The 21,357-nt window shown below is 37.1% G+C and overlaps 1 protein-coding gene across 1 annotated transcript in view; it reads right to left on the bottom strand.

Annotated features, from left to right (window-relative positions):
• Positions 1-4,087: 4,087 nt before the first annotated feature.
• The window catches only part of LOC106053892 (monocarboxylate transporter 12-like), a 53,200-nt gene continuing 35,930 nt past the window's right edge, over positions 4,088-21,357 (bottom strand). Inside the window, exons 5-9 of the mRNA XM_056011828.1 lie at positions 18,653-19,395; positions 16,308-16,426; positions 12,978-13,129; positions 7,592-7,672; positions 4,088-4,477 (exon numbers count right to left, since the gene is read on the bottom strand). Coding sequence (XP_055867803.1) covers positions 4,332-4,477; positions 7,592-7,672; positions 12,978-13,129; positions 16,308-16,426; positions 18,653-19,395 — 1,241 coding nt within the window. The 3' untranslated portion in view covers positions 4,088-4,331. The remainder of the gene's footprint in view (positions 4,478-7,591; positions 7,673-12,977; positions 13,130-16,307; positions 16,427-18,652; positions 19,396-21,357) is intronic.

Below are 21,357 nucleotides of genomic sequence, written 5' to 3'. Positions count from 1 at the left end.
ATTCCTCGATGCCTTCAAATTCAATGTTGGTGTTCGTTGCCTTGCCCTTTTTAATGCTTATGATGCCACACTTATCCAGGCCAAAAGACATACAGATGTCGTCACTAAAGCATTTTACCGTTTTGATTAAGGTGTGTAATTTTTGCTCGGTTTCTGCATATAGCTTTAGATCATCCATGTATAATAAGTGGGACACACATTTTGTACATTTAGTGTCAACCCTAAAACCGTTCGTAGAGTCTTGGAGTAATGTAGATAGAGGATTAATCGCTAGGCAGAACCAGAGTGGAGATAGTGAGTCACCCTGGTATATACCTCTTCTTATGTGTACAGAACCTAGTTTATCACGATTTAGGTGCAGGTTTATCTTCCAATTATTCATACAGACTTTCAATAGTTGTTTTATTCTTGGGTTGATTCTATGGATGTCCAGGGTTTTTAATAGCCAATCATGCGGAACTGAATCGAAAGCTTTTTTGTAGTCGATGTAACACATGTGTAAATTTCTCTTTCTTCTATTAGCTTGATGCAATATAATACCATCTATAGTTAGCTGTACTTTACAGCCCATCGACTCTTCAATGCAACCTTGTTGTTCATCTGCTAGTAGCTTATGGGCAGAACAAAATTTATACATTTTACTTTTTAAAAGTGAAGTTAATAGTTTATACACCACTGACAGACAAGTGATAGGGCGATAGTTTGATGGTTGGTTTGGATCCCCTTTTTTGGGGAGGAGAGATGTTCTCCCTTCAGTGAGTTCTAACAGCATTGAAGACGGTTCTGATATTAGCTCGTTAAAACTTGATGTTAGTGGTGCATGTACGGCTGTAAGTTTTTTCAGCCAAAAGTTGTGAATATTGTCCGGTCCAGGAGCAGTCCAGTTGTGGGTTTTTGAAATAGCTGCGGAGACTTCCTCAGCTGTGAAATCCTCATCAGGCATTTCTGGTATTAGGTTGTTTTTAGTTTGGATTTCCTCGATCCAGTCAGCCTGCACATTGTAATGTAGCGGGTCGGACCAAAGCGCCGCCCAGTAGTCGGTAAAGGAGCCGTGTTTAGTGCTATCAATGGTTTGAATTTTGTCAGCACCATTATCAGCTAGTTTACGGAAGAACTGTTTTCTCATGTGCTGAAATAAAGCGTTATGCTCCTTTCTTTTGGTGGTTTATTATTATTATTATTATTATGTTAGAAAGGAACGGGTATTCATTCTTTAACACTGCAGGGTCGAGTCTCGTTAAACAGAAACAAAACTCACTGTAGTCCCTTTAACAGTGTCCGCTGGGAAATTTTCTGGTGATGTGGCAGGTCTGCAGAAGAACCGGTCTTTGACAGGTAACGAGAATCTTCTTAGGAATGTTATAGGGCCTTAAAGGTATCTGTGAGATCATTTATCATTTTCCCCTCGGTTGATGTAACAATAGGGTATATTGTTATTTTAGATAACTTCCATAAAAAGCTTGATCTCCAAGCCTATTACTACTACTACTATTATTATTATCTCTTTGTATAAGCAACTGGCTTTGCGTGGCCATGTGAAAAACTGCACTTGTCCTAAATCTCTAGAATTGAAGACATTGCTATTCTTATTACGTATATAGGAGTGCAACTAATTGTTGCAAGGGGATCTGGTGCTGATCATAATAAGACAAAATTAGTTATAGCACTATGAATTAAAAGTAAGACAAATCTATATGTCTATACATAAATAACTGTAAAACTTGCACTATAAAAAAATTTGCCTGTCTATTGATGTGTTTGGATTGTTAAAAGTCTTTGCAGTTCAATAAAATTATGTTCTACTATGAGAAGAGAGAGAATTTTTTAAAACTTTCTTTTTTGATAATTTAAGTACGTGTTGCCTCCCTTGTTTGACTTTGAAAACCAATTATGAGCAATAACCTTTTTAGTTAAATGTAGTGGTCCTAAAAGTTATTTTATTTAGCGACCTCTGTTATCAATTGTTCAAAACTTAATCAATGGTTATATGAAAGCCTAGTGAATAGGATTAAGTGGGGGAGAGTTCTTGGGGTGACAAAATTCTAGGACACATTCATAAACCTACACAGTAAACATATCCCACCAAAAGCTAGAGAGATAAGTTATAGACTTATCTTTGGGATGACCCCTATGGTTAGAAGACGGGCAAATGACCGTGAATGTATATTATGCCACCTTGAAAATGCTGATAATGAGAAACATGTATTTGGAATGTCCATTATTCCTTCAAGTTAGAAGTACTGTAATGGACCTATTGGAAGCAAACTGTGGCAATTATGTAAATGTTAACTTGTCTATTATTTTAAACAAGCTGCCAAAACTAAAGAATAAGATGATACATAACTTTAACTTGATTATTGTTTCCGAATACAGGAATCTTGTTTGGGCTAGCTGGCTCAAATGTCTACATAATAATAAGGTGTTTGATCCTAATCACTTGGAATTAACATTTAGAAAAATAATGGACTTTAGGGTAGAGAATTATCTAGTTTGATTTTCATATACCTGTACAATGCTCATGTAGTTTTCCAGAAATAGGGTGTTGGGGGTCAGGGATATCTGATATTGTGCTGATTGTTCTGGAGTAGAGGATACTTGTATCATTTTTCTGCCTTTAGGGGGTTCATTGGTTAGGTAGTATGTCTTTGATATTAAATAATATTTCTATTACTATTGTTATATTTTTAGTTTAATCACTTTTCAATTGTTTATGATTTAATACTTGTGAATTATGATAACTTACAAATAAAAACATATTATTAAAAAAAAAAAAAAGCCCATAAAAGAGGCAAAGAAAAGAGGCCTAAGGCCCAAGGATTCCTATGATGATAAAGCTAAAACTGAATAGCGTAAATTCTGAGGTTTCCTTTTATAAAAAAAAAAATAATAATAATCAATGGTTGATATAATAATAATAATATCAATAATAACCTGAGCTGAAAAAAAAACGAAAATGTGGGAACCTAGGCTTGGAGATTAAGCGTTCATGGAAATGGTCTAAAATAACAATATACCCCATTGTCATATCAACCGAGGGAATAATAACAACTGACCTCACAGACACCTTCAAGGCCCTTGGCATTCCTAGGAACATCCTCGTTGCCTGTCAGAGGGCGGTACTGCTGCAGACCTGCCACATCACCAGAAAATTCCTCGGTGGAAACTGAGAAAGTGACTACGATGAATTTTGTTTCTCTTTAGCGAAACTCGACCCTGGCAGCGCCAGAGAATGACTACTCGTTCATTTCTAACATAATAATAATAATACTATTACAGGACAAGGTAATTTAAAAAAAAAAATATGAGAAGTATATCCTAAAACTTAACGTTGTTAGCATAACCGAAAATGTGGAAAAGTGGGTGAGTCAATCGAACACATAATGGCAGGTTGTTAGCCCTATCTAAATTAACAATTTACCGAGGGGATAATGACAACTGACTTCAAAGATACCATCACTGCTCTTAACATTCCTAAGAAGATTCTTGTTGCCTCATAGAGGGCGGTACTGCTGCAGACCTGCCACATCACCAGAACATTCCTCAGTGGAAATTGATTAAGGGTCTACAATAAATTTTGTTTCTCTTTAAAGAAACTTGACACTGGCAGTTCGTTTCTAAAAAAAAATGATAATCTTTATTACCTTTTGTTTATTAACATTAATAGGAGGGAAAAGGAGACCTCAGAGAGACAAGAGAGAGAAAGAGAGAGAAGGAGAGAGAGAGAAGGAGAGAGAAGGAGAGAGAGAAGGAGAGAGAGAAGGAGAGAGAGAGAAGGAGGAGTGAGAAGGAGAGAGAGAGAAGGAGAAGGAGAGAGAGAGAAGGAGAAGGAGAGAGAGAGAAGGAGAGAGAGGAGGAGAGAGAGAAGGAGAGAGAGAAGGAGAGAGAGAAGGAGAGAGAGAAGGAGAGAGAGAAGGAGAGAGAGAAGGAGAGAGAGAGAAGGAGAGAGAGAAGGAGAGAGAGGAGGAGAGAGAGAGAAGGAGAGAGAAAGGAGGAGAGAGAGGAGGAGAGAGAGAGGAGGAGAGAGAGAAGGAGAGAGAGAAGGAGAGAGAGAGGAGGGGAGAGAAGGAGAGAGAGAGATGGAGAGAGAGAGAAGGAGAAAGAGAAGGAGAGAGAGAAGGAGAGAGGAGGAAGGGTTGAGGTGTTCATCTTCCTTTAGCCAGTTACAAGATCTCCCACGTTCCACGGGAACTCTTGTGTAAAGAAAACAACAAACATTCTGCTGTTTACTATCAACAGGAAGCGCTGCTTTTAAATTGAATTCATAACTCGGAGTTGGCAAATATTCCCAAAAAAAGGAGACACAAGGCTCATAGCATGTTCATTTCGCGTTCTTATGATGGGACTTTTCCAGCCAGGTTGGCTTTGTTGTATCTCTGGGCCACTGGCTCCACGATGGGTATGATGGAGCCGATGAGGGCCATGACTCCACAGAAGATGAATGAATAGTTCCAGGACTCGGTCGCATCTCTGATGGCTCCTGTGTGGAATAATAGAGGGACACATTATTGTTTTGATTGATTTTTGTACTGTTATCAACTATAACTAACTTTTCAATTTGATACGAGAATGAGAAAAAACGTATAACCAATTAGCACTAGGCAGACCGACGGAGAGAGTTAATAGAAGCTTTGTAACAGTACTAACTCTTACATTACACTGGAATTCTGTCATGGAGTTACAACAGCGTATTATATAATAAGGCAGTGCCGCTTCACGTTTTAGAGGTATACATCTTTATTATTAAACGAAATGAGATTATATTTATATATTATATTTATGCTAGGACAAATCTGTAATAATGCTCCTTCTTCCATATGCTAGGACAAATCTGTAATAAAGCTCCTTCTTCCCTATGCTAGGACAAATCTGTAATAAAGCTCCTTCTTCCCTATGCTAGGACAAATATGTAATAAAGCTCCTTCTTCCCTATGCTAGGACAAATCTGTAATAAAGCTCCTTCTTCCCTATGCTAGGACAAATCTGTAATAAAGCTCCTTCTTCCCTTGTGCTATTAGAGCATGGAAAGGGTTGCCTGAGCCAGCCAGGAAAAAATAATGACTTGGCTAAATTTAAGTCATCGGTTAAGATGCTTGACTAGATGCATGACGCGTAGGACGTAATCATCTTTTTTTAAAGTAACGTCTGTATTATATAAGATAAGATAAGAAATTACTGAGATTGGAGGATTGATGGGAGTATTTAACAAAAAGAGTAAAGAAAATGAGTCGGTGGTAAAGCTAACTCTAATGTTGCTCAGATTTGAAATGGATAAATAAAGCGAATTTCCGAGGTGTCTTCTTCTTCTTAAACTGTCAGGTAGAGTTGAGCCTTCGGCTCTTGGGACTCTAAGCCAGCTAAAGTGAATAAGAGCTCCCTCTCACCGGCCTGAATGAGAACAGTGTACTGTCTGTCTTGCGGGTGGGTCAGACTCGCGCAAGAGGCCAAGTACACTAAGACCCCCCGCCATTTTCCTTTTCTATACCAGGCTAACCGTGCGGGACACGCCTTTTATTATGTAACGGCCCCTTGAGGAACAGCGCCTGGATTGTGACAAGGTTGTCGGAGCTTTTTTACAACTCCGCGCAGTGCAATGAGGAATCTCTCGCACCCCCTTAGGCACCCCGACGGGAGTCTTGTTTTGCTACCCTTTAGCCTAATCGTTTCATCCTACGATCGTTTCCACCAGGGCGCCACTCTGAGGCAGTGTAGCATGCCCGGGTTCCGAGGTGTAAAAATGTTTGTAAAATGTTTTACATGTTTCGGATGTTCCTTCAGAGTTGAAGATAATTACTTCCTAGTCCAAACCTCCCGCAGGACGACGGGGGATGGGATCGGGCAGGGTTTGAACCCGGGACCATCGATAAATCTGAACGACAGTCCAGCGCGCAAACCGCACGACCAGGCAGCCATCCATAGATAAACTTCCAATGTCTCATTTATTAATGCAAGTTTCTAGTCAAATGGATTCAGGTCGATTTCATTTTGTTGTTGTACCTTTTCGGTCATGTGGTCCGCCCCACGAAGGTTGGAAATTAAAATGGCCCGCAGGTCAAATTAGGTTGTGCATCACTGCTCTATACATTCACACAAACTTTAATTAAAAAATATATATATCCATCTATTCACCAAAAAGTACAATACATCAATTTTATTTCCCATATTCATAATTTTTAATTTTATATAATATACTCGACACAGTACATCCTAACGCCTAAAATGCAGAGTATAAGAGAGAGCTCAGAATGACAGCGGTAGTCACTGTAAGCACGCTTAACTCTCATAATGAAATTCATAACAAAACAACAAGCTGTGTTTTAAACATTAGTTATATCTCTGATTATATGTTTCGGAATAGGTATTTTGAAAATTGCTTAGAAATACGTTGCATTTCTAATCAGGTATCACTATGTGTACTGGCCCCTACACTATTTGGCATCTTCTTCTCAGTCGTACTAACCAGTGCTTTTAAATCCCTGGAAGACGGAATATATATCCATAGCAGATCCTATGGAAGGCTCTTTAACCTGGCACGTCTTAAAGCTAAAACGAAAAGGCGTCGTGTCTTGATAAGGGAGCTGCTGTTTGCCGATGACGCGGCACTCGTATCTCACTCACAAGGAGGTCTACAGAAGCTAGTGAACGCCTTAGCAGCTGCTTGTCAAGAGTTTAGCCTTACTATAAGTCTCTCCAAGACCGAAATCCTGGCACAAGACGTCGCAGAAATACCTATAATACAAATTGGGAACCACACCCTTTCAGTGGTGCAGGAATTTAACTACTTGGGTTCAACAATTGTCAGTAACCTAGACTTAGACATCGAGCTGACAAAAAGGATAGGAAAAGCTACCACAGCATTGGCAAAACTCTCCAAGCGCGTCTGGGAAAATGGTAAATTGACCACAGCGACCAAAATCCTAGTCTACAACGCCTGTGTTGTGAGCACTCTCCTATATGGCAGTGAAAGCTGGTCAACATACATGTACCAAGAGCAGAGATTGAATAGTTTCCACTTGCGCTGCCTGGAGGGACCATGTCTCCAATCAGGAAGTTTTGAGATTGGCCAATATGAACAGCATGTATGCTCTCCTGACACAAAGAAGATTACGCTGGCTCGGACATGTCACCCGCATGCCAGATGGTAGAATCCCGAAAGATATCTTATATGCTGAGCTTGTGGAAGGAGTCAGACCCAAGGGCCGCCCAAGACTAACATATAGAGATGTCTGCAAGCGAGACATGAGAGCCACAGGCATCAGCGAAAGTATGTGGGAAAACATAGCCAAAGACCGGAGTGCATGGAGACAGACTGTGCGTGCTGGGACAACCCTTGCTGAGAACAAAAGAATTGAAGCGGCCTTAATCAAGAGGGAAAAAAAGAAAGCTGCCCTGTCCGCTAGCCCTAAAATCAGAGGCATACACATGTACGAATTGTGGCAAAAGTCTGCCGTTCTAGAATTGGCTTGATTAGCCACACCAGATTCTGCCCCGTCTCAAGATTAAGCCAAAGCCAGTGACTCATTTGGGCGCATCCATTGCCTTTCGAGACAAAAGGAGCCATATATATATCACTATTTTACTATTATGTCCTTACCACAGATGGCTGGTCCAGGAAGCAGGCTAGTGGACATGAATATTGTCACAAGACCGTAGGAACTGCTTAACTTTTCAACACCTGTGTAAAAAAAACAACAAAACAACATGAAGATACTAACATCAACAAATTAACGTCAACAAAATAGATTTACTTACTTTCATCTTATCTTATAAGTTACAGACGTTACTTCAAAAAAAAAGATGATTACGTCATATGGTATCCCTAGGTCAGGGCTAGGGCAACATTTTTGTATCTAGGGCCGCATTAAGAAAAATTTGGTAATGGGGGGCTGCATAAAAATATATTTTGTATATACAATATACTTTGAAAAATACACTGTGTATATAATGTCTTTTTAATACCGTGTTATAATTCAACTTTACTTTTTTTACACTCCCAATTGAGGAATTACAACAAGAGTTAGCGATTTCTGAAACCAATTTTACGATTTAAAAACAAAATTACTATTGTCTTTTTACATCATAGCATTTCACCACGAATGTACAGTTGTACTTAAGGTGAAGTATTTAACTGTTTGCACTCGTACGCAATGTCACGGAACAGTGAAACTAGCTCACTAGTTGTTATCCCTGTGACTGCTGTCAAACTACAGTCGGCATCCACAAGATAGTACTTGTTCACAGATGTATTTGTACTCAAATAATGTGAAAGCTCGGCGACCCTTTTTTTTTTTTTACAATCCTCCACTTTGCCGCGGACCCCCCCCCCCCACCCGCACAACAATAGATTAGTAGACAAAAACAATCCTTATTTTCGATGGTCTTAAGCGACCCCCTGGCAAATCGTCCATTGACCCCCCAAGAGGGTCGCGAGCCACAGGTTGAGAACCCCTGTTATATACAAACGTCTCTTATGGCCCTCAAAGTGCAACAGTTTGTATTTTTAATTAACACAGCAGAAAGAAGTCAGTTTAGATCTCTGACTTATTTTTATAGGAAACCTCAGAATTTGCGCTATTTAATTTTAGCTTTATCATCATAGGGATCCTTGGGCCTTAGGCCCCTTTTCTTTGCCTCTTTTTGGGGGGCTTTATATGCCTCTTTTATTGGCCCTCTTGCCTCTTTTGTGGGCTTTTTTTATTTTTTTTATATAGTTTTTTATTTGTAAGTTCTCATAATTCACAAGTATTAAATCATAAACAATTGAAAAGTGATTAACCTAAGAATATAATAATAATAAAAGAAATACTATTTAATATCAAGGACATACTACCTAACTATTGAAACCACCAGAGACAGATTTTTTTTAAAAAAGGAAACCTCAGAATTTGCGCTATTCAATTTTAGCTTTATCATCATAGGAATCATTGGGCCTTAGGCCTCTTTTTTGGGCTTTATGTGCCTCTTTTATGGGCCATCTTGCCTCTTTTGTGGGCTTTTTTTATATTTAGGTTTTTATTTGTAAGTTCTCATAATTCACAAGTATTAAAATCATAAACAATTGAAAAGTGATTAACCTAAAAATATAATAATAGTAATAGAAATATTATTTAATATCAAAGACATACTACCTAACCAATGAACCCCCTAAAGACAGAAAAATGATACAAGTATCCTCTACTCCAGAACAATCCACACAATATCAGATATCCCTGACCCCCAACACCCCATTTCTGGAATACTATTGTACAAGTATATGAAAATCAAACTAGTTAATTCTCTAACAAAAATCCAAAATTGTCAAAGTGACGAAATATATTCAGAATTGTTAGTAAACGGAATCTAAAATTAATTATGTTTTAAATATAGAAAAAAGAAACAAATTGAGCTTTCCAAAAATTGAATAATTAGCAGGTATGTCACAATTTTGATTCTTGACCATCAGGACTATCCCTATAGACCAAAATGTTGTTGTCGCCCCTCTTCCCATTTCCGCTTTTTGCTTTCTCTACAACACAAAAATATTTTCTTAACACCAAACTCTTCCCCCCCCCCCCACCCAGGGCCGTCTTAGGCCACTGCAACCTATGCGGCAGCAGTGGGCCCTGCACTTTTTTAGGCCCGGTGCTAAGTAATTCTAGGTGTAAATCATTATATAAGATCATTATCTTATATCTTATATATTACAGATGTTACTTTAAAAAAAGAAGATGATTACGTCCTACGCGTCATTCGTTTAGTCATGCATATTAACCAAAAATCATAATTTTCGCTTATTATTCTTATCCCAGACTGGGCCCCGCTCAATCCGTTCAGCCCCCTTCCATTCCTCTAATACTATTAATGGTTTTATAAATATACAGGAGGAAAAAAAAAGAATGGAATGATTACTTCAAATGCACCATCAGGGATAGCCACCATTACAATTAACCTGGTTGAAAGCAGTTTCTTACATTAAGGTAATCTAAGTCGATAGTACGCTTACTGTAGCTTTAAACACTGATTAATGTTTTAAAACGAATATAACGTTTTGGTATAAAATTTAGGACACTTTGAGGGAGCTTTGTAGATTCTATTTTTTTATCGTTTTTTTTTACAAAAGAGTTTTTTTTTTCCCTTTGATATCATCCCCTAAATCTCATGGGGGCCCCAACTTGTCATCAGCTATGGGCCCAAGAGCATTTGACCCCGTTGAGTTATTGTTGCTACGTCACAGGCTGTGGGCCCCTAATGGTCGTGGTCTTGGTTTCATAGAACCCCTTAGCGCTACTGATTCCATGCTCTAATAGCACTAGGAAAGATGGAGCATTTGCATATATTCATCTCAGCGTATGGAATAAGAAGTGTGCCTTTATCTCTGTGTCTTTCTGAGTATTTAATTAGGTTTTGTTTTGTATTTGTAGATTTATAGCTCGTATTTGGTAAATACAGACAAGGGAAACATCCCCTAATTAAAGTCACCTACTTAACATTACCTACTTAACATTACCTAATTAACGTCTAGTAATTAACATTAAACATTACCTAATTAACATCACCTAATTAACATCACCTACTTAACATTACCTAATTAACATTACCTAATAAACGTCACGTAATTAACATTACCTAATTAATATCACCTAATTAACATTACATTATTAGCATCATCTAATTAACATTAGCTAATCAAAGTCACCTAATAAACATCACATACTTAACATCACCTAATAAACGTCACCTAAATTAACGTAACCTGATTAACATCACCTAATTAACATTACCTAATTAAAGTCACCTAATTAACATCACATACTTAACATCACCTAATAAACGTCACCTAAATTAATGTCACCTGATTAAAATCAACTAATTAACATGACCTAATTAACGTCGCCTAAACAACATCAACAAACGAACATCAAAATACTAATATCAACAGATGAACATTAACAAATTACATGAACACACAGTTATGGTGTGAGTGTGTTTTTCTATGGCGACGGTGGGAAGAGGTTAGCGATTGATTGTGACTGATGCAACTTAGGTGGCATTGTCGTCATTTTGTCTTAGGGGAGACGACTCCAGAACGTGAGACTGAAATGTTGTGTTATTGTAGTGAATTAGATCATGTCAAGAAATATTCTTACTTAAGTCTACTCCATGTATTTGGTTTCATATTAACTTGATTTTGTCTATATTAAAATTAAAGTTCTATCTAGTTTTGTTTACAAAATGAAGTTATTCAAGTTATTTGAAGTTTTATTTGTTTAGATACATTACGCCTATAGCGGTTAAGTTGTCTCCAAGCTGATCGGTGCTAACAGTCAATCACAGGCAACAACACACACTATCATCAAATCATGTATAATTTGTTTAATACACACACGCACACACATACGCAGTACAATGATTTTTTTTTTATCATACATGTCCATCTCAGATCTGTGGATGACGTCAAAAGCGATCTAAAAGCAGTGGACATTGATACTGACCACTGGGAAGACTTAGTCCTCGACTGCACTTCTTGGAGAGAGATGGTGACCAAGAAAGCGATGTCCAGCGAAAATAAAAACATGGGCCTCAGCTCTGGAAGAAGAGCGTGCCAAACGAGAAATGGCTGGCTCCTCTACCACCAGAGCGAAAGCCACCTTAACCAGCGATATATGTTGATGGGAGTGTCTCTCAGAAATAGGGCTCAACAGTCACATGAAGAAAAAAGTGTTCTACGAGATTAACTAGAGTCGTTAATATTGAAGTAGGCTATTTGTGGAATTATAGGCTCATTGGCCTAAATTTTTCGGGGCACAATGTACTCTTGAGAATGTGTTGCGAATGCGGTCATATTGTATTTGCATATTTGTTATAGATCCATATTTGAGTACTGATCACGCAAAACTACACTACACTAAAAGATTGTTACATTAAGAGACGACTTCAATCTTATAATTAATACATTTTATATTGTCTCTGAAATAAGCGGCAGCAACTAGATAGACTCCAAAGAAAGAAAAACAAAATGATACACGAACTGCAGATAAACACTACATCGATACAACAAGAGAAGTCATATAAATATCTAGGCTTCATCATTGATAACAAACTCTCATGAGAAGAACAACTTGGAACTCTGACAAAAAAAACAGCCCAGCGACTACCTTTCCTATACAGACTCAATAGTTTTAAACTAAATAAGAAGATCCTAGATAATTTTTACGGCGCGACTATGCAAAATCTGCTAAGATATGGAATAACTTGTGGACAAGGCAAAGCTTCATCTAAACTGTTGCGCCGCTTAGAAAACTTAATAAAAATGGCATCAAAAATCACGAGCACAACATTACCATATTTAAATGAAGTATTTGAACAAAAATGTGTAAGAAAAATCGGAAAAATCTTGTAAGACAACAGCCACCCGCTCCATCATAACTACGTCAAGTCGTCGCGAAGTGGGCGACTTCTGCGATACAGACAATAACAGAGAGGTCCAAAAAACTCGTTCATTCCTTATTCGGTCAGACTATATCAACGCAACTCGATCAGGAAACATGAAAAGGACCAAGATGCCTGTGTGTAGTCGGTGAATACGCTCTTTATGCTGTGTCTGTTCTACTTATGTGAATGTTTCTGTTGTTTTGTCTTTATATGAGAAAAGTGTCCTTGTAATCACAACAAATATCCATATGAATTAATAAAGCAGTCTCAGTCTTAGTCCAAAAATTCTCTTGGAAATGTCAATACCTACACGATTCTGTCCGTCTTTCTCTACTCAGAAAGTTTTGATTTCGCTTTTTGCCAGAGATCCAGTTAATTAATGTATTTTACAGTGACTCACAAGCTGCTTAGAGCTACAGATCAAAACGCCAAAAAGGCTAGCATAATTTAATAAACAGCGAAATATATATATATATAAGTATACCCGACAGCTACATAAATAATTACAGATTCATCTGCCACTGCACTAAAAGCCCCAAAATACTCTAATACTCAGCAGTGATACATACCTAAGGATTCAGCCAAGAGCACTGCAATCAAAGCCCAAAAAGCCCCTCCGAAGAACCCATAGAGCGCAGCATACGCCGCCATAGCCTCAAATGACGTCATTACCGGAACTACCAGATTCAGTATGGCGCTAATGCCAATGCATCCCATAAACCTGAAACCAAATATAAATAATAACAAATTTACAGTAACGCATTTATTCTAATTAATAGATGTAGCTATTAATATGTCAAAAATCTATGGAAATGATAAGCGTGCATTTATTTATTGTTTATATGTTCTATGTTCGAATCTCAGTGAAAACTTTTAAAATTCGGAATTTTAAGGGCCACCCTGAGTTCTAAAATCTTAATGGGCCCCTGACTAGATCGCTTTGCTGGCCACAGGACACCATGTTTAACCGTGGGCCACAGAAACAGATGACCTTTTCATCATATTGCCCTAAATATTGCAAGGTCTGGCCCGAACTCTTTCTCTCCTAATCGACGATACCATCGTTGATTTGTTCCTCATTATATTAAATTAATGTTTTTTTTATACTTGACTTTGTGTTATATAAAAAGAGCCCGCATTTCCCTTTAATTCTATACCAAATACAACATTTTCTGATAACAAACAACAAAGCTATTAAAGCCCAATCATAACAGGGGTAGTGAAATAGTAATGAGCAAGTTGAAGAGCCCCTTCAAAACGTGGAAAAATAATTACGGAGAGAAAGAGTTAATACCGACAACTCGTAAAATCCTTTCAGGCCATTGATTCTGTGCTATCTCTCGATTTTTGCAGACGACATCCATGCCTCGTGTGCGTCGCTTTTGGGAATACGATTGTCTGACGTTCATGCCTCGTGTGCGTCGCTTTTGGGAATACGGTTGTCTGACATTCATGCCTCGTGTGCGTCGCTTTTGGGAATACGATTGTCTGACATTCATGCCTCGTGTGCGTCGCTTTTGGGAATACGATTGTCTGACATTCATGTCTCGTGTGCGTCGCTTTTGGGAATACGATTGTCTGACGTTCATGCCTCGTGTGCGTCGCTTTTGGGAATACGATTGTCTGACATTCATGCCTCGTGTGCGTCGCTTTTGGGAATACGATTGTCTGACATTCATGCCTCGTGTGCGTCGCTTTTGGGAATACGATTGTCTGACATTCATGCTTCGTGTGCGTCGCTTTTGGGAATACGATTGTCTGACATTCATGCCTCGTGTGCGTCGCTTTTGGGAATACGATTGTCTGACATTCATGCCTCGTGTGCGTCGCTTTTGGGAATACGATTGTGTTAAATAGGTGTTTTTTCGCCTCAATCCTCAAGGTCAATAACTGGGCTTGCCGTAATAAGCAGTAACCTTTTGGAAAATTTCTGTCAGCATGTGTTATTTGTGTTTTAATGCAATGTTTAAAGTCTTGTTTGTTTGTTTTGTTTGTTTGACATGTTTCGGATGTTCCTTCAGAGTTGAAGATAGTTTACTTCCTAGTCCAAACCTCCCGCAGGACGCCGGGGGGATGGGAGCGGGCAGGATTTGAACCCGGGACCATCGATAAATCTGAACGACAGTCCAGCGTGCAAACCGCACGACCAGGCCAGCCATCCCGACCAGGCTGCCATCCTGTTTATTAGGACATTATTTTCGAGTCTTTAAAAGAGTGTTGTGTTTCACGTGGCTTTGGAGACCCACCTTTGACCTAAATATTTTGTCACGTCTAACGCAGGCAAACCCATTGTTTGCTTGGGGGGGGGAGGGGGTAAACTTTGTAAAATAAGTAAAAAATAAAATTTTCGTTTGGTCGTTTTCTCTTGGAAGCTAAGATGACAACTTCAAAACCGTTACGGGAAATTAAGGGAGACAATTGTGAAGGATACAAATCCAAGGCCCTTAACTCACTTTTTTTTATTCCACCTCTTGACAGGCACACATTGTTAAAATACTGTAATTGCATGCGATTATCGTCTAAATCCTTGGTATCATATTTAAAGACCGCGTCGCAAACGAAACGAGACAGGGTTACTACAGCGATTGGGCCCCCCAGCGATGACGCAATCTAAAACTCTATGGCCATATTACAAGGTCTTTGAGACTCGCGAAGTCCTTCCTTCAGGGAACAGCACCAGTAAAAAGAAGAAAAGGCAGACAGAGAAAGCGATGAGAAGACAAAATAAAAGAATGGATGGGCCTGCCATTGAAAGAGGTTCTATCTAAGAGAGTAATGGAGAAAAACAGTCGACGAATCTTGCGTGGTGCCCCAACGGTCCAACAGACTAAGAGATAGCTAAATCTTGAAAGTGAAGGTGTTGAAGATCATATAAATCAGGGGTGGGCAAATTACGGCCCGCGGGCCACAAGCGTCCCGCCGAGGTGTTTTATGCGGCCCGCTGTGTGCCCACATATATACATATAAAAATGCTAATATATTCTACATTCTAAATACCTTTTAATTATTGGAATTCTCTTATTATAAAAAGTTTCAAGGAAACGAAAATTGCTTTTCCTAGCTGTACCTCAATACACTAGGTCTAAAAGACAATCTCAGGCCAGTATTTATTCAATGCTATAAAGAACTGTGTTGAGTGTTGGCTATGATTCGAACTAGATAGCAAGTGTAACAACTGATGGGGCTCGATCTTTGACTAATAAAAACAGTTTTAAAGTCAGTACTTCCGCGGTAACTTAATGGGTGTCAGAAGTTTTATTTCCACACTTAAAAAGAACCTTTGCTGTTAAGCTTTAACATTATTTGGGTACACATACATATGTGAATTAGCATTTTTTTTTAAATAAACAAGTGTAATCACAGGTTGATGTTGACTGACTGTAATTTGACAGCAGTCACAAGAATAACAACAAGTAAGCTAGTTCCACAGTTCCGGAACATTAACAACGAGTGTAAACAGTTTAAATACTTCACAGTAAGTACAGCTGTACATTTGTGGTGAAAGGTTGTGATATAAAAGACAATAGCAAATTAAAAAAAATCGTAAAATTGGATACATAAATTTCTAACTCTTGTTGTAATTCCTCAATTGGGAGTGTGAAAAAAAAGTAAAAGTAAATGTATAATACGGTATAAATCTGAATTAAAAGACATTATAAGTTAGCTAGCGTATTTTTCTAAGTTGTAAGTATATATATATATATATATATATATATATATATATATATATATATATATATATATATATATATATATATATATATATATATATATATATATATGCGGCCCCCAATCATAATTTTTTTAAATGCGGCCCTCGATACAAAAAGGTTGCCCACCCCTGATATAAATCAAATAAATAGTTGATATAAAACGACAACGACGGTACAGCACATTACCCGTAACGTTTAGGCATAAGCTTCAAGTCTGAGAACCAGCCCAGAAAGAGGCGACCCAGGAGGTCAGTGATTCCTATAATGGACACCAGCAAGGCCGAACTGCTGCGACTTTGTCCATTCTGTAAATGAAGAAAGGTTTAAAATTACAAAACGAGCAAAATCATCAATAAGAGAAATGAATACTTTTGTAAGAAAGCGTATATAAACTCTTTCTCTCCTAATCGACGATGCTACGTTGATTTAACCCTCATTAAATTAAATTGATTTTAGATTTATAAACATTAATTTATGTTGTATAAAAAGAGCATGCTTTCTCCCATAATTCAATACCAAGTATAACATTTTCTGCTAGCACATAAAAAAGTTATTGAATCAATGAATTTTAATTATATCAGGATAGTGAAATACAAAGGAGCAAAATGAAGGGCACTATCGAAACGAGAAAAATAATTACGAGAGAAAACGTAGATTGTAATTATGTCAATTACTTTAGATCAGTCATGTAATTAAATTTGTCATAGACCTTAGACTAGCCATAATAAATCTGTGTGATTGCAAATAGTTTTACCAATTATTTTTTATTTAGCGAAATTTCTCGCTGTTAGCTTTTCTCAATAAGCTATGATCCTATCACTTGTCTGGACCAGGGGTGAGAGGAGAACTGCATTTATAAAAAAAAATGACCTGAATTCATACTCGAGTGCTAAAACCTCGTAGCCTCCTCAAACCAATATAATCATCATCATCATCATCAAACTCCATTAGAGTGAGGGCCTGAGAGGCTCAAATCCTCTCTTGCAAAAACCCTGGACAGAAACCCTGCTGTCTTGCGTAGTGCATTAATGTCGCCATACAGGTCGAGAATTTTGGGTTTCCCAGACCTGTCGAGACGGGGATCAGCAAGTCTGGGGCAGTCAAACAGAACAGCCAATATAATAATCATCATTATAAGCTTTATTATTTTTAAAATATTTTTTTATTAAACCGTTTTTAAAAATTTTTTTAGACCAATTTTTCTACAAAATACTGTTTTCGGAAATTTTAACGATAAACTAAATAATACCCAAGACGCTAATTCAAACTTCAGCATTGTCAACTAAATAACAAAAGATTAGCTTTAAACGGAAGAGCTTCAAAATTTGATTCTGCCAAACTAAGAAGCCCACACAAATTATAATATACCTTTATGTTACATTTATATGTGTATTTATGTTTATGTATATTGTATGTGTGTTTGTTTGTTTTCTTGTAGTCTCCCTTGTTCTACTGTTCAGTATGTTCCCGTGTTGACGGTTTACTCTTAAGTGTGTCAGTAGTGTGTAGTCACTGTGTATTAGTCTCTGCTGGTTGTTCTCTCCTTGTTTAAGGGAAACTCCGATGGTTTTGACAATTTTTGATATAATATATGTTTTAATTTACAGATAATGAATATATGATTCTTTGTTTTTTATTTGCAATAATAACTTAGTAATTGATGTTTTTCCAACGTAATTTTCCTGCGCATCCAAAACAGTCAGACTTTCACCGGGTTTCTATGTGACGTCACAACTACGTTTAATTTAATCTATTGACTTCTGTATAACGGGAGACCATACAGTAACGTTTACATTCTCGTAAAAGAAATATTTTTTTCATCTATGCAGTTAGATCTAGGATCTTGTATGCAAAGAAAAAAATGCGTATTAAAAGTAGATTTACATGCTTGACTAACCACTAACTGTATCATAGTTCTGGACTAGGCCGTCACTAAGCCTAACAGCTACTGTAAGAATGTAGCGATACGATTGGTTACATGTAGTTTCTCTTTCAGTATTGTTGAGGGAAGTGACGTATGAACTATCTTAAAACAAAATCTCAAAGAATCCCGTTTTTTTTTAGATGTCAAGAATTTACTGACTAATTTATTTAATATAAATGTTTCTAAGCATTTAAATACAAAATGGTACAATGTTTACTATTACAACTTTTCACGCAGAATTTAAACATGTCAATAACTCAAATTTGAAAAACCTTCGGAGTTTCCCTTTAATAAAAATGGAGTGTAACTTTTAAACATCAGTATTGTTAGTGTATTGTGATAATATAACACTTTAAAAAAAAAAGCATAGCTCATCAACACATCCCGTATTCTGCACACCGGATTCACCTAAAGGTTAGCTATTTATAGTTTTTCCGTCATTGATGAAAACCCTGCCACACCCCTAACATTACTTTGCCTTGAGCACCAATCGAATCACATTAAAAGTGTAACTAAAAAAATAAATATAATTTTGAATGTTGATCTAGCTAGCAGAAGTAAAACCAAATAAATATTTAATAATAATTAGAAATACATTTTGGCTTACTTGCTCGGCGAAAGCTGGCAACATGAAAAAGATGTTCGGGTAGCCAAAGTTGGCCAGACTGCAAGACACTGCATACATCAGAAACACTGGATTCTTCAAGAGAGACCAGTTAAACAGTTTTTGTCTGGGGCCTTTCTTTTTGGCTTCCTGGGCAGTGGTTCTCGCACTGCAGCACCCGCAACGCCGGTTCATCTCTTCCACGTCCTCGTTGGGGATGTTTTGCAGAGAAGCCATAAAAAGATCCCCGTGGCTGGCGTACCTGGCCGGGGTCAGATTGTGAGAGCCGATCTCTTCAATCTCAATCACCTGCATGTCAGATAAGTTTTGCGAGACGTCAGTGTCTAAATGTTTGAGAACCGCGTCGTTCTCCTTTTTGTCCTGCTCGCCGCCAACCAGCTTCAGAAGCTCCTTGGCGTCCGGGGTGTTCTCACATTTCATGACGGCTTTAGCCCGGAGCTTGTTACTGACGTCGTCATGGAGAAACTTACTTCCGGTTTTGCTGTAGCTGGTGAGAGGGCGGATAAGCAAAGAGAACATTGATACGTTTAACATGATGCCGCCAAGGACGAGGAGGCAGCCGCTGAGGCCGAACTGGTCTAGCAGCAGGCTCATGATGTTCGGAAGCACGAAAGACCCGACTCCGGATCCTGAGACGGACAGTCCGTTGGCCAGACTTCTTCTTTCTCTGAAGTGATGACCAACCATGACCACACAGGGGCTGTAGGAGAAGCCAAACCCAAAACCTGTGAGATCAATGAAATAGTTTTAAAATCGCCATAACTCCTGAATTTATATAAGAATTTACTAATAAAAGGAGAAGAATACATTAGTTTATTTTCTTTTAAAGACTTTTAAATAGAGCAGTGAGATTAATAACAAACGAATATTCACATTTGACTAGAGTAACACCTTTAGTAAAATCACTAAATTTAGAAAGCCTTCAGGACAGAAGACTCAAAAGTAAAGTAGCAATCATACATAAAACACTGAACCATAATCTTCAAATACAAAAACTAAATTTAATAAAATACTCAGAAAGACACAAAGATAAAGGCACATTCCTCGTCCCATATGCTAGGACAAATTTGTACAAATGCTCCTTCTTCCCTAGTGCTATTAGAGCACGGAATGGGTTGCCTGAGCTAGCCAGGAAAACCAGTGACTTGGCAGAATTTAAGTCATTAGTTAATATGTATGACTAAATGCATGACGCGTAGGACGTAATCATCTTCTTTTTTTGAAGTAACGTCTGTATTATATAAGATAAGATAAAGACTCTAAAAAAAGGATGATAATTCAACAGAGTCAGTGATTCCAAAAATTGTGTCCTTAACGGTACACTTCGCACATTCTGTGTAGCGGAACACTTTACTTGTATTTTTTTTAGAGATTAATTCACGTGGCGGCCTAGTAGTTCAGTATTTCATGGAACACCTATTCAGGTCTCACAGAACAATAAAATGTATACACCTATACACAAATTCTTCTTTAAAAAAAGTCTTTAATCAAATTCATAATCAAGTCTTTAATCAAGTTTATAATCAAGTTTTTAATCAAGTTCATAATCAAGTCTTTAATCAAGTTTATAATCAAGTCTTTAATCAAGTTTATAATCAAGTCTTTAATCAAGTTTATAATCAAGTCTTTAATCAAGTTCATAATGGAGTCTTTAATGAAGTTCATAATCAAGCCTTTAATCAAGTTTATAATCAAGTCTTTAATCAAGTTTATAATCAAGTCTTTAATCAAGTTTATAATCAAGTCTTTAATCAAGTTCATAATGGAGTCTTTAATGAAGTTCATAATCAAGTCTTTAATCAAGTTTATAATCAAGTCTTTAATCAAGTTTATAATCAAGTCTTTAATCAAGTTTATAATCAAGTCTTTAATCAAGTTTATAATCAAGTCTTTAATCAAGTTTATAATCAAGTCTTTAATCAAGTTTATAATCAAGTCTTTAATCAAGTTTATAATCAAGTCTTTAATCTAGTTTATAATCAAGTCTTTAATCAAGTTTATAATCAAGTCTTTAATCAAGTTCATAATCAAGTCTTTAATGAAGTTCATAATCAAGCCTTTAATCTAGTTTATAATCAAGTCTTTAATCAAGTTTATAATCAAGTCTTTAATCAAGTTTATAATCAAGTCTTTAATCAAGTTTATAATCAAGTCTTTAATCTAGTTTATAATCAAGTCTTTAATCAAGTTTATAATCAAGTCTTTAATCAAGTCTTTAATCAAGTTTATAATCAAGTCTTTAATCAAGTTTATAATCAAGTCTTTAATCAAGTTTATAATCAAGTCTTTAATCAAGTTTATAATCAAGTCTTTAATCAAGTTTATAATCAAGTCTTCAATCAAGTTTATAATCAAGTCTTTAATCAAGTCACATTATTTTAAATAAGTCTTTAATCCAGTCACACGTGATCTGATAAATAAGAGGTAGATATACATATATCAATTACTGAAACTAATAAATTTACTAGGTAATGATAAACAAGGTAAGAAGCATTAAAACATGATTATATTTCAAGGTATATCTTAAGAACTGGAGACATTACACAAAGACGCATTTGAACATAGTAAAGTAATAGAGTAAATCTTTCGGAACTTGCGGTCTACAGAGAAATAGGTGTAAAGGTCATCAATTGTTAGACAAATTTCCTTCCGGATAATAAAGATTATTATTATTATTATTATTAGTT

Source organism: Biomphalaria glabrata, chromosome 15, assembly GCF_947242115.1.
Source record: "Biomphalaria glabrata chromosome 15, xgBioGlab47.1, whole genome shotgun sequence".
Taxonomy (NCBI): Eukaryota; Metazoa; Mollusca; class Gastropoda; family Planorbidae; genus Biomphalaria; species Biomphalaria glabrata.
Note: the sequence above shows the minus strand (reverse complement) of the source record. Positions and strands in the feature narration are given on the sequence as shown.